Below are 13,752 nucleotides of genomic sequence, written 5' to 3' on the forward strand. Positions count from 1 at the left end.
ATGATCAGAAGACGTGCTGCATGATGACGACCCAACTGGCAACATACTGGGGCTAGGCTCAGCCCCTCCAGGCACGTGATGCTCGGTGCCACCTTCCCCGACAACACCCCACGAACACGTTGGCTTGTCTGGGCAACTCCTGCTGCGAAAATTTCGCGTGAGGCTGAAGCGTGTCGAGCGCGTATCAGAAGCCATCTCGCAGCCCCCGGACCGAAGCTACACCGGCGGGGCAAGCATGGCGGGGCAGCATCGGACGTCGGGATGAATTATAGAGTCAATCAACGGTTGACGTATGTCTTTAGCCATACTAGAAGGGTAAAATTCAGCCACAGTATGGAGCTCCCAAGCAAATGCGAGCAAGCCAGCCCCTGGCCAGCAACATCCCCGCTGCTACTACTAATACCCCAAGCATACCACTGAGTCGCGATGAATCCCGCTCTCTCCAAGTTTATGCTCAAAAGTACACCCAAAAGTATCCTCGACCCACAGCCCGAAATGAACACTGCTATCCCCCTCAACACTGGCGCGACCATCCCCGCTCTGGGACTCGGAACGTGGCAGTCTGCGCCTGGCGAGGTCAAGAAGGCCGTTGTCCACGCTATCGAGAGTGGTTACAGACACATTGACTGTGCCTTCTGCTACCAGAACGAAGACGAGGTCGGCGAGGCGCTCCAGGATGTCATCTCGCGAGGAATTGTGAAGAGGGAGGACCTGTTCATTACCAGCAAGCTCTGGTGCACATTCCACACCCGTGCTGAGGAGGGTCTGCAAAAGAGTTTGGATCTGCTCAAGACACCTTACGTAGATCTCTACCTCATGCACTGGCCCGTTCCCATGAACCCCAAGGGCAAGTCTACTATCTCTTATGGGCACACCAAAACTAACGTTTACAGGCAACCACCCCCTCTTCCCCAAGCACGAGGACGGTTCAAGAGACATTGACACCTCAATCACCCACCAAGACACATGGAAGAACCTCGAGAACCTGATCAAGTCGCACCCCGATAAGGTCAAGGCCATCGGTGTCTCCAACTACTCTGTCAAGTACATGGAGAAGCTTTTGGCCAAGGCTACCATCGTCCCCGCTGTCAACCAGATCGAGAACCACCCACTGTGCCCACAACAAGAAGTTGTTGACTTCTGCAAGGAGAAGGGCATTCACATCACAGCGTACAGTCCGCTAGGAAGCACTGGCTCGCCTCTCTTCAAGGACGAGGTCGTCAACGAGGTCGCAAAGAAGCACAGCGTCACCCCCGCCGTCATTCTCTTGAGCTACCACCGTAAGTTTGACCAAACATATGCTTTCTCGAGCACCCAACTAACTCCGTCAAAGTCGCCCGCAACTCCTCCGTCCTCGCAAAGTCGGTCACTCCATCCCGCATTGACGAGAACAAGAAGCTCATCTCCCTCGATGGCGAGGACATGGAGAAGCTGGAGAAGATTCACAAAGAGAAGGGCATCACCCGCTGCGTATACCCGCCGTTTGGTGTCAATGCTGGATTCCCGGATAAGCCTGAGGGCATGGATCTCAGCGGACCTTGACTACTTGAGGCAAGCAAGTTGTAGGTGTTGCATCTAGGATAGGACTAAAACGCTATACCCAATGAATTGTTATGAATTTCCAAGATCTTGAAACAGCCTATGCGATAGTTGAGAGGTTATGCAAACTGGTGAGAGACACAAAGAACATGTCAAGCTCATGAATATAGAGGAAAAAGTCTATCATTAAACATTGCCTCCTCTGTCGTGCAACTCTAGCGATCAGTCAATCAATCTACCTACCCATCCACCCACCATCAACAGTAAGCACCTCCCCACTCACGTACGCACTCGCCGCACTTCCCAAGAAAACTACCGCACCCTTGAAATCCTCCGGCGCTCCCCACCTCCCTGCCGGAATACGACTGAGGATACTCTCCGCTCTCTTCTCGTCCTTGATCAACGCCTCGTTCATGTCCGTAGCAATATATCCAGGGGCAATCGCATTCACACTGACCCCCTTACTCGCCCACTCGTTGCTCAGCGCCTTGGTAAGCTGTCCCACACCACCTTTACTCGCGGCATACGCTGGTACAGTAATGCCACCCTGGAACGTGAGCAACGAAGCCACGTTTATGATGCTTCCGCGGCGACCTAGGGGAAGGTCCGCGGGTTGGCTGAGCATGTGTGCGCCTACGTCGCGGCAGAGTTGAAAGACAGAAGTTAGGTTTACTTGGAGCACGGCGTCCCAGTCCTCGTCTGGGAATTGGTGCGCGGGATGCCGCTTTTGGATGCCGCCGCAGTTGAGCAGGATGTGTATTCTGTGGCCGTCGGAAAGGATGCTGGGGATGAGGGCGGTGATGGAGGATTTGGAGGAGAGGTCTGCAGTGTAGATTGTGGCTTTGCGGCCGAGGGACTCGATCTTTTGTTTGGTAGTTTGGTTACTGGTATCGCGCTGGGGAGAGGTTGTTAGCAGCTGTAGGGATTGGGTGAGGGTAGTGAGGGCGTACTTGGACGAGGAGGATATCCGCTCCTGCTTCTGCGAGGGCGATGGCCATTGACTGACCAATTCCTCGTGTGCCACCTGTTACGAGGGCTGTTTGGCCCTCGAGCGAGAAGAGCTGCTGTACAGATGTCATACTGGCTGTCTTGCTTGGTGTGGTTCGGAAAGCTTCAGAGAAGAATTAAAGCTGTTATCGAGATTCCGAGGCTGTATATTGACCTTAAAATGACAGGAAGTCTGGGTAAAGTTCTTCAAGAACCTAATGCAAGTCAATCAAGAAGTTTGAAAGCTTGCGGCAGAAGTCGACGGCTTTTCCTGCAGCATGATGTTTGGGTAGCTCGGAACTGCCTCGGAAAGGGTCAACCCCACCATCTGGGCATGCGTCGGCATCTGCTGTCCCGCTATTTCAAACGCCGAAGGTGGAATTTGTCTCCATCTGATGCATGCTATACTATGAGGCAAAGCGCGCCGATTATCTGGCGCGTAATAGCTTCCGATGCCTTGCGAGATGACCTGATGCTTGAACCTTTCCTTATTTCCTGACTTCGACTCTGCATCATTGTAAAGCTGAAAACCGCTGTGTAACGCGCCTCGAAGCTTCACTTATACATTTCTAACTTGATTCCACCATACGTAGCGACAACATGTCTTCAGCAGAAACGTCAGACGCCCCAAGGCAAATTCGCGCTTCAGTCCTTCATGGCGCGAAGGATCTACGAATTGTATGCGGCAAAAATACTCCCTCAAACTTGAAGGTGCTAACAGGAAGGCAGGAAAACCGCTCACTCTTCCCACCTTCCCCCACAGAGCTCCAAATCAGCATCCGCAGCACCGGCCTATGTGGCTCAGATCTCCATTACTACAGGCACTACCGCAATGGCGATATCATCGTGCGAGAACCAATGTCGCTGGGTCACGAGTCAGCTGGCGTAGTAGTAGACGTAGGCTCAGAGGTATCGAATTTCAAAGTCGGAGACAAGGTCGCACTGGAAGTTGGACAGCCGTGTGAGAACTGCGATAGGTGCAAAGAAGGGCGGTACAACATCTGCAAAGGCATGAAGTTCCGGAGTAGTGCAAAAGCATTCCCGCACGCCCAGGGCACTTTACAAGACCGTATCAATCACCCAGCTGCTTGGTGCCACAAGTGAGTGTCGCGCCTGTTATAATTGCTAGAGAGACTAACAATGAGAAGACTACCAGAGGATATGTCTCTAGATCTAGGCGCCCTCCTTGAGCCTCTGAGTGTCGCCATCCAAGCATCAAAACGCGCACAACTAGCACCAGGTTCAACCGTCTTGGTATTTGGAGCCGGAGCTGTAGGCTTGCTAGTCGCGGCTATGGCCAAAATATCAGGTGCTGGCACAGTTGTGATAGCAGATATCGATGCTGGGCGAGTGCAATTCGCAGTCGAGAACAAGTTTGCGCACCGCAGCTTCACAGTGCCTATGAAGCGTGGAAGCACAATAGAAGAGCAACTGGACATCGCCAAGGAGGTAGCTGCCGAGGTCGGAAAGCTATCGAAGGAAAGTGGTGGTGAAGTTGGCGAGGTGGATGCCGTATTCGAGTGCACCGGTGTGCCGTCTTGTGTGCAAGCATCGATATACGTAAGTTGTGCCAACACAGCTGATTTGGCTATATGCTAATAGATTCAGGCAACACGACCAGGTGGCAAAGTTCTGCTAATTGGTATGGGTACGCCCATCCAGACGCTTCCCATTTCCGCAGCTGCCCTCCGCGAGGTCGACATCGTTGGTGTATTCAGATATGCGAATACATACCCCACTGGTATCGAAGTCGTATCAAAGCAGGGCGATGACTACCCTGCCTTTGCCAAGTTGGTAACACATACCTACAAGGGCTTGGAGTCGGCCGTCGAAGCGTTTGAGATGGCAGGAAAGACAAAGGACGATAATGGAAAGCTAGTCATCAAAGTTGTACTTGAGACTGGCGAGGGAGACAAGGCTAATCTTTGAAAAAGTCGAGTTTGGTGTTCATAGGTGTTAGAAGATGTAGCAACAGAAGCATGCAGTCGAGATCTCAGGCTCGCGTAACGTCAAGATGTTCAACCCTATGTTTTCGGCTCTGTACCTTTGTCGGTGTTGGTAAACAAGTGACGTATGCGGGGAAGCATCAAGGTACCCCGGCTGCAAGCATGTGAAGTGTCGCTAACCCTTCCTTTTCCTTCACAGCCACGGCAACCCCAACCTTCCCCAGCATTACCGTCCGCCTCCGCAGCGCCAAAATATTTGCATCTTAGCTCTAGGATTAGTGACCGGTTTCTGACGCAAGCCACCTACTTTGCGCGGGGCAATTTCGCCCCAGGTGGCTGTTCGAAAGAGGAGATTTTCCCCATTCGTCAAAGTCCGACAAGCTGTGCCTGGCGCGACGCGACTCCACGCGTTCCCCACACTTTGCGTCAACAACGATATGCATTTCTCCACAGGTTTTCCGCGTTCCGTCTGTTATCGTCGCCATACTCGTGCCGAGGATCCGATCCAAACATAGCAATGCACTGCTCAGCGTAGGCAATGTCGCCGCAGTCTGGGGAGTATACTGGGGAAGCGTGATGGTCGACTTCTGGACGTAGTTGTGGAATCTGCATTCCCCGAGTTTTGTCCCTGGTGAAGCGTGTAAACGAACATGCACCAAAGGCTCAGATTGCGTCGTCGAGCTTAGCTTGGACCCTGAGAGAAGCTTTGACCAAGCACATCTTTGGCGATTGAAAGTCGGTGTATTCCCGTAGGTGCGCATTGCAGCCTATATCTCATCACTCTGGGCCTCGCTGATTTCCTGTAGAGCTCATTCACTTGCAAACATCTCCATTACATCCTTTCATCCCAGTACATCCTTCACAATGGCACCAGCTGTCCGCAGACTCCGCGTCGCCGTCTCAGGCCTTGGTCGCATGGGCGCTCGCCATGCAAACCACTTCCTTCACCGCACACCCAAGGCTGAGCTCGTAGCAGCTTTCACACCAGCTGAGAATGAGATTGCGTGGGCGAAGGAGAACCTCGAGCCATGGGGCGTCAAGATCTACACCGATTACGACGAGATGCTGAAGCACGAGGGTCTCGAGGCTGTCTGTGTAGCTACCGTTACCACCGTACACGCCGAGCACACAATCAAGGCCATCGAGGCTGGAAAGCATGTCTTGTGTGAGAAGCCGCTCAGCACCAAGCTGGACGTAGTACGTGAATCGCTATACCTGGATCCAGAAGAGCGCGCGACTGACAGCAGTACCTAGGTCCACCAAGTCCTCGACACAGCCAAGCGCAATCCCCACGTCAAAGTCATGTGTGGTTTCTCCCGTCGCTTCGACGCTTCCTACGTCAATGCCTACAACATGACGCTCAACGGCGACATTGGCCGTCCCACAATCCTGCGATCGCAAACCTGCGACAAGTACGTTGCGCAACCCCCAGATTCCCTAATACAAGAATATAAGCTAACATACAACCCCCACAGATACGACCCATCTGGTTTCTTCGTCGCCTATGCTGAGTTCTCAGGCGGCATATTCGTCGACTGCAACATCCACGACATCGACCTCGCCCTCTGGTACTTCTCCGCCGAAAGCAAGGGCAAGACACTGCCTGTAGTGAAGTCCGTTATGGCCGTCGGCGTCACAGCGCTCGAGCCCGACCTAGCCAAGCATGGCGATGTTGACAACGGCGTTGGTGTCGTAGAATTCCACTCAGGCCAAATCGCATACTTCTACTCCTCGCGCATGAACGCCCCAGGCCAACACGACATGACGGAGATTATCGGTACCAAGGGCAAGCTGGCCGTCAACTCGAACCCCATGACGGGACTGTTGGAGAGCCATATCTCTACTGGTATCCACAGGGATATTCCGCAGAACTACTATGAGAGGTTTGAGCAGGCGTTTGTAGAGGAGGCGAGGCAGTTTACTGATGCGGTGCTCGAGGGCAAGGAGGTGCCGATTGATCTGCAAAGTTCAATGGAGGCGGTCAAGATTGGTGTGGCACTGCAGGATAGTCTGAGAAATGGCAAGAAGATCTTCTTCGACAAGCAGGGTAACAGGGTGGATGAGGCGAGGGCGAAGTTGTAGAGTATTCAGTTGGTGGCGATATACCTGATAGACTGCCCCAACGATGTGGGTAATTAGACAGATGTAATCTCGGATCAAAAGTATTGAACGATCATCACACCTTCTAATGAAGTATCACTTCCCTGAGTAACTAGCCTATCATCTTAGGAAAGCATGTACATGATGCGCAGTTTGAGAGGCAGAGATATGTGAGTACAATGTCTTTGGCATTGATGTGGCTTGGTGTCCGGGAGGTATCCGTCATAAGATATATGTCTTACAGTGTCTATCTACCAGTGTGCCTCCTTTTCCAGACCATGCCATTCGTTCAGCCATCCACATCACTCGTATCGTATCGTTTCGTAGAAAGCGTAAGCCCAGCCTAATCCAACACCAATACCCATTTCACCTTTTGATCCATATACATTCATTTCATCTCTTTATCGCACGGGCATGTTCTCGACGTTCTCGAAAGCGAAGCTCGGGCTGCCTGGCTCAGCAGTAGCAGCCTGCGGTGGGAGATCCGATCGTGCATCACCTTGGCTACCGTCCTCCTTAGTGACAGTTCCATCCTTGCCACCTTCTGTGACAGTGATGATCTCCACGTCAACGCACTTCTGCACCGTCTGCTTCAGACCGGGAACCATAGCGCGCAGAGTGTCAAGCTCATCGAAAGCAAGTTCGCGGTTCAGAACGACATCCTTGGGCTCACCGTTATCGAGACGACGCTTGAGACCGTTGATGAAAGGCATGGCTTTCTTGGATTCGGACTTGTCAATGGACTTGCTGATGGCCTTGATGTCGATGGATTCGGCGTCGCGGAGCATGTCAATGTACTTCTTCTGCCAAGCAGGCCACTCCTTGGCGGCGAAGATGATGATCTTCTTCTCCTTCTTGGGGTCGAAAGTAGCGGCTTTACCCTTTGATAGCTTCTTCATGGCGTTACCCTCTGCTGATGTGATGTTGGTTTGTGTAGTTCGGACAAACTCTCGGGCAGCGGTGAGAGAAGCGTTGGGCTCGGGAACCTTGGGCCAAAGCGCTTTCTGGATGGTCTCCTTGTTCTTGAGCACCTCAAGCCAGATGTATTCTGCCCAGTGAGGCGCGATAGGTGTGAGGAGAAGGGCTTGGAGTTCAATGAACTTCTTGACCAAGTCTTGGTGCATACCAATACCCGCAGCCTTGGTGGCCTCACGGTAGAAGTCACGCGCGCTGGTGAAGTCGTAGAATCCGGACTTGAGAGCTAGCTTGTAAGATGTGTTGGAGTAGTGTCCAAATGCCTCGTGAACCAAGAAGTTCATCTCGTTGTCGAACATGTTGTCGAAGAGCAGACGCTCGCTACCGCTCTGTCGTTGGATAACGTCGGGGTTCTTGACCTTCGCTTCTTGCCTCTTCTCCATGTATGCGGCCGCATTGGGAACGTAGATAGCTTCGTTCATCAAGTCTTCACACCATTTGCGGAGCTCGAACAGCTTCAGGATGTTGCTGTTCGCGACTGTCTCTTCGAAGTTGGCGTCTGAGATCTCGTCTCCTGCGTCGGCAAGGGCAATACGTGTAGCGTCGGCACCGAACTTCTCGACAGCACCGGCGATGGTCAGGAAGTTACCGGTAGACTTGCTCATCTTGTCACCGTTAAGGAGCAGATGTCCATTCACACGGAAGCTGCGGGGCCAGTTCTCCTTGGGGAAGATGGCGGTATGGACGTAAAGGTTGAAGGTCAGATGGTTCTGGATGAGATCCTTACCACTGGTGCGCATGTCAAGCGGGTACCAGTAGTCGAAGTGTCGCCGCATAGTTTGCAGAGTCTTGGCGGGAATGTCGGATTGCGGGAGATCGGATCGGTCGCGGAGAGCGAATACATAATCCCAAGCCTCGTCAGTAAGCTGATCAGGCTTAACTCCGAGAGGACCGGGCTCCTTTCCGAACATGTCCTTGTGCAGCAGGTGGGCGAATGAGTAGTAGGCTTGGTAGATTGTACTGTCTGACAGACTCTCGACCATCACACTTGGGTCCCAGGGTACCTTGGTACCAAGACCGTATGAACGAGCACATGCCCAGATGCTGAGCCAGTCGACGACTCGCAAGAATTGGTTCTTCGCCTCAGGGTAGTAAAGGTTGAGCTCGCCCTCGATATGCGAGCGGACCTTCTCAGCCCATTCACCGTCTCCGCCGTTCGCTGCTGTGCCGTAGTTCATGTACCATTGGTCGAGAAGAGCTGCAACGCAGTCGTCACCACTTCGGCTGATGACCTTGCCGTCAGGCTCAGCGTACGGGAAGGCATCACCGGAGTCGATGAGCTGCTTGCGAACCAGCGGCTTGGCTTCTTCTACAGTCTTTCCGCTGAAGTCGCCGTGAACCATCTTGCCCTTGTAGAATCCTTCCTTGTAGGCCTTCTCTTTGGCATCGGCAAGCTTTGCAGAGTCCTTGGGGGATTGAATCTTCATCTGCTCCACCAAGTGCTTCGCGGTGAGGTTACCGTAAGAGGGAGTTTCAATAATTGGCAGGAGATCGTCAAACTTGACCCATTCCTTCTGGATACCGTAGTACTCGGCTTTCTTGGCGAGATCGAAGGACGTGATGTAGTCATCTGGCGAGTCTGATGGCACGCATGTGACAACAGCCGTACCCTTTGTGTCCTTGACTGTCTCCATGGGAAGAATGTAGACGTCCTTGTGGACGGAAAGAGGGGCGTTGACGACTGTGCCGACAACATCCTTACCAGGGAAGGTGGCGACAATCGAGTACTCGCCCCATTTGGCAGTAGTACCTTGGTATGCCATGCTCCTTGCGGCTCTCTCACTAAGGACGTAGTATTCGTTGTCGTTGATCTTGACCAAGGAGTAGTTGATCGCAGGGCCTACGAAACATGAGGTCTGACCGTACATAGTTTCTGGACGAAGCGTGGCTGGGACGAAGTAGCAAGAGGCGCCCTCGGGAACGGCGTCGGCATGTGCCTTGGCGGAATCTGCCCACTTCACAACCTTCATCTTGAGTGCGGTGTACTCCTGGACGGTGACACCTTCTCCTGACTGCCTGTCGTGGTCCATGCATGCTTGGCCATCCTTTGGACTGTAGACAGTGTAGCGCTTAGCAAAGATGATCTTTCCCATGGCTTTCAGGCGGCGCATTTGCCAGGCAACAAAGTTGTCGTAGTAGGGGTTGGCATCGGTGGTGACGAACTGACGTCTCCAGTCTATCCTAGCTCCGAATGCTGTGAGGTCCTTCTTAGCAAGTGGGGGGAAGAACTCGATCCAGTGATAAGGGTCAGAGAACTTGTGAATCTCCTCAAGAGGGATACCCTGGGCAAGCATGATTTGGAACTGGTACTTTGTCTTGACAGTCTTGGCGGATGCCTTGCCTTTCTGTGCCTTGAACTTGGTGATGTCGGTCTTTGTCTCAGCCTGTGTTGGAGCTGGTGGCTCTGGCACAGAAGTCTCGACAACATCTTCAACAGGGCAGCGTTCAAAGTTCTTTCCGAACATCTCAACCTCCCGAACCAACTTGTCTGCACATGCCTTGATAGGCATGCCGGTCACATGGTAACCTAATGGGAAGAGAGCACGAGCGCCAGTCATCCTTCGGAAGCCTGCGGTAAACTCGACTTTACTAGCGGTGAAACCATGTCCGGCATGTAGGGTACCGTTCATGTACGGGTAGGCAAAGCAACCAAACCATTTGGGGTACTTCTCGTGAAGTTGGTCAGGTGTGGTGGTGTCAAAGGGTTCTTCTTCGAGAGATGGGGCGTCGGGGTTGAAGACGCCTTGCTCTTCCCATGCTTTCTGATACTTCTTCTCTTGCGCGGTCAATGTGTCACGCTTCTCAGTATTCTCAATCTTCAGTGTCTTTGACTCAGCCTCCTGCGGCTTGAGTTGTTCCAGGGTTGCGGCGACGGCGCTCTTTGGCGCGTCGCTGAGTTTTGTGGCCTCCGCCATCACGACAATTCCAGAAAGTAAAGAACGGTCGTAGAAAGAATTTGGAATGGGCGCGGAAACAAAAGTTTGTGGATGTGAGGGGTGTATGGAGGAAGATGGTGGCCAGTGCGGGCTTTCGCGGGTTAGTCACAACTTTTTCGATTTCGGTGCGAGGAATTGTGGGGCTGTTTGGTCTGTGCCTCAACTGTAAAGAACGTCAGTCAAGCATCCTCGAGAAACCACACCGCGAATCGACCAGTCACACGAGCCGCTCTATCACCGTCGTCGAATCGACGAAGCCAGCGACCATGCTGCGCCTCTTCAACCGCCTTCTCGGCCGCAACGAGAACACACTGCCACCATTTGACTTCGCGCGCAACAAATACCCAGCCAAGAAGAAATGGCCGCCGAATCTGCGCGCCCTGACGGACAAGCAGCAGTTCCGGTTCGAGCGCAAGTTCAAACGCCGCATAAAGATGAAGTCTATACGGCCTCAATGGAACAAGTGGACAAAGGTGGTGCAGTGGAGTCTGATCAGCTTCATCGTCGTCTATGGCGTCTTGTTCCACGACTTCCGAAATGACCCGATGAATCCAAGGCCGGGCGAGCAGGTGTTTGAGGGATTGAGAAAAAGGATGTGGGGATTGTTTGGGGGGTTCTATACACATACCGAAGATTGGGCTCCTGCGACTCTTGTCTCTCCGGGAGATAGTCGAGAACGGAAAGACGGTCGCGACTAGCCTCCAGGCTGTAGTGAAGAAGACTAGCTGGTGGAAATGAAAAAGAAGAATTTATACAATGGCTTGGTCTGCGAAGGAACCATCAAGCGAGTTGTAGTTACATCGTCGAGAAAGGGTTGAAGTAGGTGACTTGAAGTCTCTTGAATCAACATGGGACATATGTACCTGTATGGAGAAGGATAGTGGGGAGGGTATTCTCCTACCCGCGGCATCGGCGGCGGAGGTATGTGTGCCGGTCTCGCCCTTGTCGCCTTGCCAAAGCTGGTCAGTTTGCTAAATTGTGTTTAGATAAACAGAAGAACTTACGTCGTACACGGTGTAGTCTTCTTCCCATAGCTTCTTGACCCAGCACCTCCGCGGCCCATCAATCACCTTGCATACGGACTCTGAGAAGTCCAGATACACATGGGCTGTGGCCCAGTGCTGGGCCCTTCTCGGGGTGTCGAACAGAAACACCAGCCAGGCAGTGAAATGAGGCGCCGACGCCTGATGCCAGCTCTTCGTCACGTACACACAGGTGCCCGTGGCTCCTGATGGAAGAAAGAACTCATTCCACAGCCCAAAGGCGAACTGCTCGACCACCGAGGTACGGTCCCTACGGTTACGGAGATCGTTCCGGATCCCGACCTGGTCCCCGAGGATGATGTCGGGAGAAAACAAGATCTGACCTCGTACTCCTCTATGTGGGTTAGGTTAGCATGTATACTCCCTGCTCATGCTTGAATTTGAATGCAGCTTCCATCTGGTCCACATCCCAAGCATACGCATTGGCCCCATGACACTCTGAGCCATATTTCACGCAGGGGTGGTGACTACATGAGGCCTGACAGATTGCCGGAGTAGCCGCTCTTATCACTAAAGGTATCCTGGCCCTTGGCTTCTCTCGATCTCAAGATGAACTGTCTCGCTGTAGGTCGGCACGGAGCCGAATTTGAGCTGTCTTTGTTTGAATGAAGATACGTATCCTTCAGTCCGGTGTATGTTCGAATGTCGGAAGTGAAAACGGCTAGGTCGCTGTATCGACGTCTTGTATGGAATGGTCGGATGATATAAGATGGGTAGACAACATCGACTGCTCTTTCATCTTAGTTCCGATGAATAATATCCTGCTTGTTAGTACCGCGTCTTTCCACTTGAGAAGCAAAACTTACTATTTTTTCTTCCTCCATCCACTTCGAAGTACCTCGTTGTTCTTAAGCTTCATGCCGAACTGTTCTCCATTTGCTGTCTCCAGTTTCCAGTTTCCGATATCGAGCTCTTTCCATATATCCTTATACTTACCTCTCGTACTTGCCTTCCATTTTTGCATTTCACGAAGTAACACCAAGAAAGCAATGCTTGAAGAAAAGAGATAGAGAGATCAATGCTTACATTGTCATCGGATCCGCCACGGGTCTCGGCCAGACCGGCGCGAACGGTGGCATGGTGGTCATGTTGGCGACCAAGAAAGCTTGCGAGGAGAAGACCGTGACGGCAGCAGCGAGCCGGCGAACAGGAGACAGAAGAGGCGAAAGAAGATGATGGTAGCAACAGCAGCAGCAAGAGGTTTGTGGCGGGTGGTCGGGCGGTGACAATACGCACTGTTGTTGCTTGGACGTTCAAAAGTTCAACAAGCATCACATCACAACAAGCCAAATTTTCACGTGGCATCATAATAAAAGCGTTTGCACTGTTTACGGGTCGATGTGAGATGGGATGGTGCGGGGGAAGAGGAAACGCGTAGTGAGCGTGAGCGTGGAAGAGGGAACGACCTCAAAGTGGAAGTCGAAGTGAGCGTGCAAGATTCTTGTGTGCATGTGTGCTTCAAGAAGACCGATCTGGTCCCATGTTGGATAGAATGGCAGGATTCGTGGGCGCCATGCTGATGCATTACTCTAAGTATTGCAAGTATTGCAATTGATGTAGGCTTCAGGCCCTGTAGACTGGCCTCTCCAATTCAGTAGAGAGAAGATCGCGGATCCAAGCCCACCAAAGACCACTGCAATATGAGAAACAAAGGAAAAAGCCTAATGGACAGGCCATCAGAGCCAAAGAGAGGGAGCTAAATCCCATTGACCACGATACCAAGCAAAGATGCATTGCCGACTTATGGGACGCGATTCAAGTTGGCCTTGGCCTAGACGAAGATAACGTAACCCCACTCCAGAATGATTGCACGAGCACATGACAACGTCTCTAAGTGTCAATTTACTTGTTGTGAAAACAAGAAGCAGACGTTGCTACCAAGTGAGTTAAACTGCCAAATAGAAAAAGATCAAAAATGCAGTCTTCTCCCTGTGATACATTGGTAACAGGTGGACTTTTGCAAATAAAAGAGTGCAGCGACGTAAACCGTACAAAAAGCTAGAATGAACTGGCAATATCTCTGTGTCTTTAATGATAATAGGAAAGTATGGAGGTAGTGCATCAAACTGACGTGCTGGCGGTTAGAAACCATAGGGTATCTCATGGTCCTCAGAGCTTACTATTGTGAGATGAGTAGAATATAAGATTCACATAACTTGTATGAGTGTATCACGAATATGGATGGCTGATAGCATTAACATGGCCGGAGAGTCAAATTATCATCAA

At 52.0% G+C, this 13,752-nt stretch overlaps 7 protein-coding genes across 7 annotated transcripts; 4 read left to right on the forward strand and 3 right to left on the reverse strand.

Moving 5' to 3' along the window:
- The first annotated feature begins 346 nt into the window (after nt 1-346).
- CC77DRAFT_451953 (Aldo/keto reductase) lies at nt 347-1,658 on the forward strand. Its single transcript, XM_018531741.1, has 3 exons — nt 347-847; nt 894-1,280; nt 1,334-1,658. Exons 1-3 carry the CDS (start codon nt 427-429, stop codon nt 1,540-1,542), a joined length of 1,017 nt encoding a protein of 338 aa, XP_018381000.1. The 5' UTR covers nt 347-426; the 3' UTR covers nt 1,543-1,658.
- CC77DRAFT_1044062 (NAD(P)-binding protein) lies at nt 1,608-2,767 on the reverse strand. Its single transcript, XM_018527337.1, has 2 exons — nt 2,490-2,767; nt 1,608-2,434 (listed from the first exon to the last, which is right to left on the reverse strand). The coding sequence occupies exons 1-2, from the start codon at nt 2,616-2,618 to the stop codon at nt 1,775-1,777; spliced, it is 789 nt and encodes a 262-aa protein (XP_018381001.1). The 5' UTR covers nt 2,619-2,767; the 3' UTR covers nt 1,608-1,774.
- A 145-nt stretch (nt 2,768-2,912) lies between these two features.
- Nucleotides 2,913-4,549, forward strand: CC77DRAFT_1024939 (GroES-like protein). The gene is made up of 4 exons (XM_018525968.1): nt 2,913-3,204; nt 3,256-3,626; nt 3,675-4,086; nt 4,135-4,549. Exons 1-4 carry the CDS (start codon nt 3,127-3,129, stop codon nt 4,453-4,455), a joined length of 1,182 nt encoding a protein of 393 aa, XP_018381002.1. The 5' UTR covers nt 2,913-3,126; the 3' UTR covers nt 4,456-4,549.
- A 682-nt stretch (nt 4,550-5,231) lies between these two features.
- On the forward strand, nt 5,232-6,669 carry CC77DRAFT_1024941 (NAD(P)-binding protein). Its single transcript, XM_018525969.1, has 3 exons — nt 5,232-5,669; nt 5,727-5,884; nt 5,948-6,669. The coding sequence occupies exons 1-3, from the start codon at nt 5,337-5,339 to the stop codon at nt 6,552-6,554; spliced, it is 1,098 nt and encodes a 365-aa protein (XP_018381003.1). The 5' UTR covers nt 5,232-5,336; the 3' UTR covers nt 6,555-6,669.
- Nucleotides 6,570-10,561, reverse strand: CC77DRAFT_1024942 (leucyl-tRNA synthetase). The gene has a single exon (XM_018525970.1). It carries the CDS (start codon nt 10,460-10,462, stop codon nt 6,974-6,976), a length of 3,489 nt encoding a protein of 1,162 aa, XP_018381004.1. The 5' UTR covers nt 10,463-10,561; the 3' UTR covers nt 6,570-6,973.
- A 188-nt stretch (nt 10,562-10,749) lies between these two features.
- CC77DRAFT_1066066 (hypothetical protein) lies at nt 10,750-11,181 on the forward strand (the record flags this gene model as incomplete). The annotated part of the gene is made up of 1 exon (XM_018528865.1): nt 10,750-11,181. The coding sequence occupies one exon, from the start codon at nt 10,750-10,752 to the stop codon at nt 11,179-11,181; it is 432 nt and encodes a 143-aa protein (XP_018381005.1).
- Nucleotides 11,182-11,232: 51 nt separating this feature from the next.
- Nucleotides 11,233-12,482, reverse strand: CC77DRAFT_1066067 (hypothetical protein; the record flags this gene model as incomplete). Its single annotated transcript, XM_018528866.1, has 3 exons — nt 11,233-11,454; nt 11,488-11,860; nt 12,463-12,482. The coding sequence occupies 3 exons, from the start codon at nt 12,480-12,482 to the stop codon at nt 11,233-11,235; spliced, it is 615 nt and encodes a 204-aa protein (XP_018381006.1).
- Between the last annotated feature and the right edge of the window lie 1,270 nt (nt 12,483-13,752).

This window comes from Alternaria alternata (genome assembly GCF_001642055.1).
Source record: "Alternaria alternata strain SRC1lrK2f unplaced genomic scaffold CC77scaffold_25, whole genome shotgun sequence".
Classification (NCBI taxonomy): domain Eukaryota; kingdom Fungi; phylum Ascomycota; class Dothideomycetes; order Pleosporales; family Pleosporaceae; genus Alternaria; species Alternaria alternata.

Excerpts from the sequence above, each read along its gene's own strand:
- CC77DRAFT_1024939 (XM_018525968.1), top strand. The coding sequence starts at position 3,127 with ATGTCTTCAGCAGAAACGTCAGACGCCCCAAGGCAAATTCGCGCTTCA. Across the intron at positions 3,627-3,674 it reads CCAGCTGCTTGGTGCCACAA|ACTACCAGAGGATATGTCTC; the intron begins GTGAGTGTCGCG and ends AACAATGAGAAG. Across the intron at positions 4,087-4,134 it reads GTGTGCAAGCATCGATATAC|GCAACACGACCAGGTGGCAA; the intron begins GTAAGTTGTGCC and ends TAATAGATTCAG.
- CC77DRAFT_1024942 (XM_018525970.1), bottom strand. The coding sequence starts at position 10,462 with ATGGCGGAGGCCACAAAACTCAGCGACGCGCCAAAGAGCGCCGTCGCC.
- CC77DRAFT_1024941 (XM_018525969.1), top strand. The coding sequence starts at position 5,337 with ATGGCACCAGCTGTCCGCAGACTCCGCGTCGCCGTCTCAGGCCTTGGT. Across the intron at positions 5,670-5,726 it reads TCAGCACCAAGCTGGACGTA|GTCCACCAAGTCCTCGACAC; the intron begins GTACGTGAATCG and ends AGCAGTACCTAG. Across the intron at positions 5,885-5,947 it reads CGATCGCAAACCTGCGACAA|ATACGACCCATCTGGTTTCT; the intron begins GTACGTTGCGCA and ends CAACCCCCACAG.
- CC77DRAFT_1044062 (XM_018527337.1), bottom strand. The coding sequence starts at position 2,618 with ATGACATCTGTACAGCAGCTCTTCTCGCTCGAGGGCCAAACAGCCCTC. Across the intron at positions 2,435-2,489 it reads CGGATATCCTCCTCGTCCAA|CGCGATACCAGTAACCAAAC; the intron begins GTACGCCCTCAC and ends ACCTCTCCCCAG.
- CC77DRAFT_451953 (XM_018531741.1), top strand. The coding sequence starts at position 427 with ATGAATCCCGCTCTCTCCAAGTTTATGCTCAAAAGTACACCCAAAAGT. Across the intron at positions 848-893 it reads CGTTCCCATGAACCCCAAGG|GCAACCACCCCCTCTTCCCC; the intron begins GCAAGTCTACTA and ends TAACGTTTACAG. Across the intron at positions 1,281-1,333 it reads CATTCTCTTGAGCTACCACC|TCGCCCGCAACTCCTCCGTC; the intron begins GTAAGTTTGACC and ends ACTCCGTCAAAG.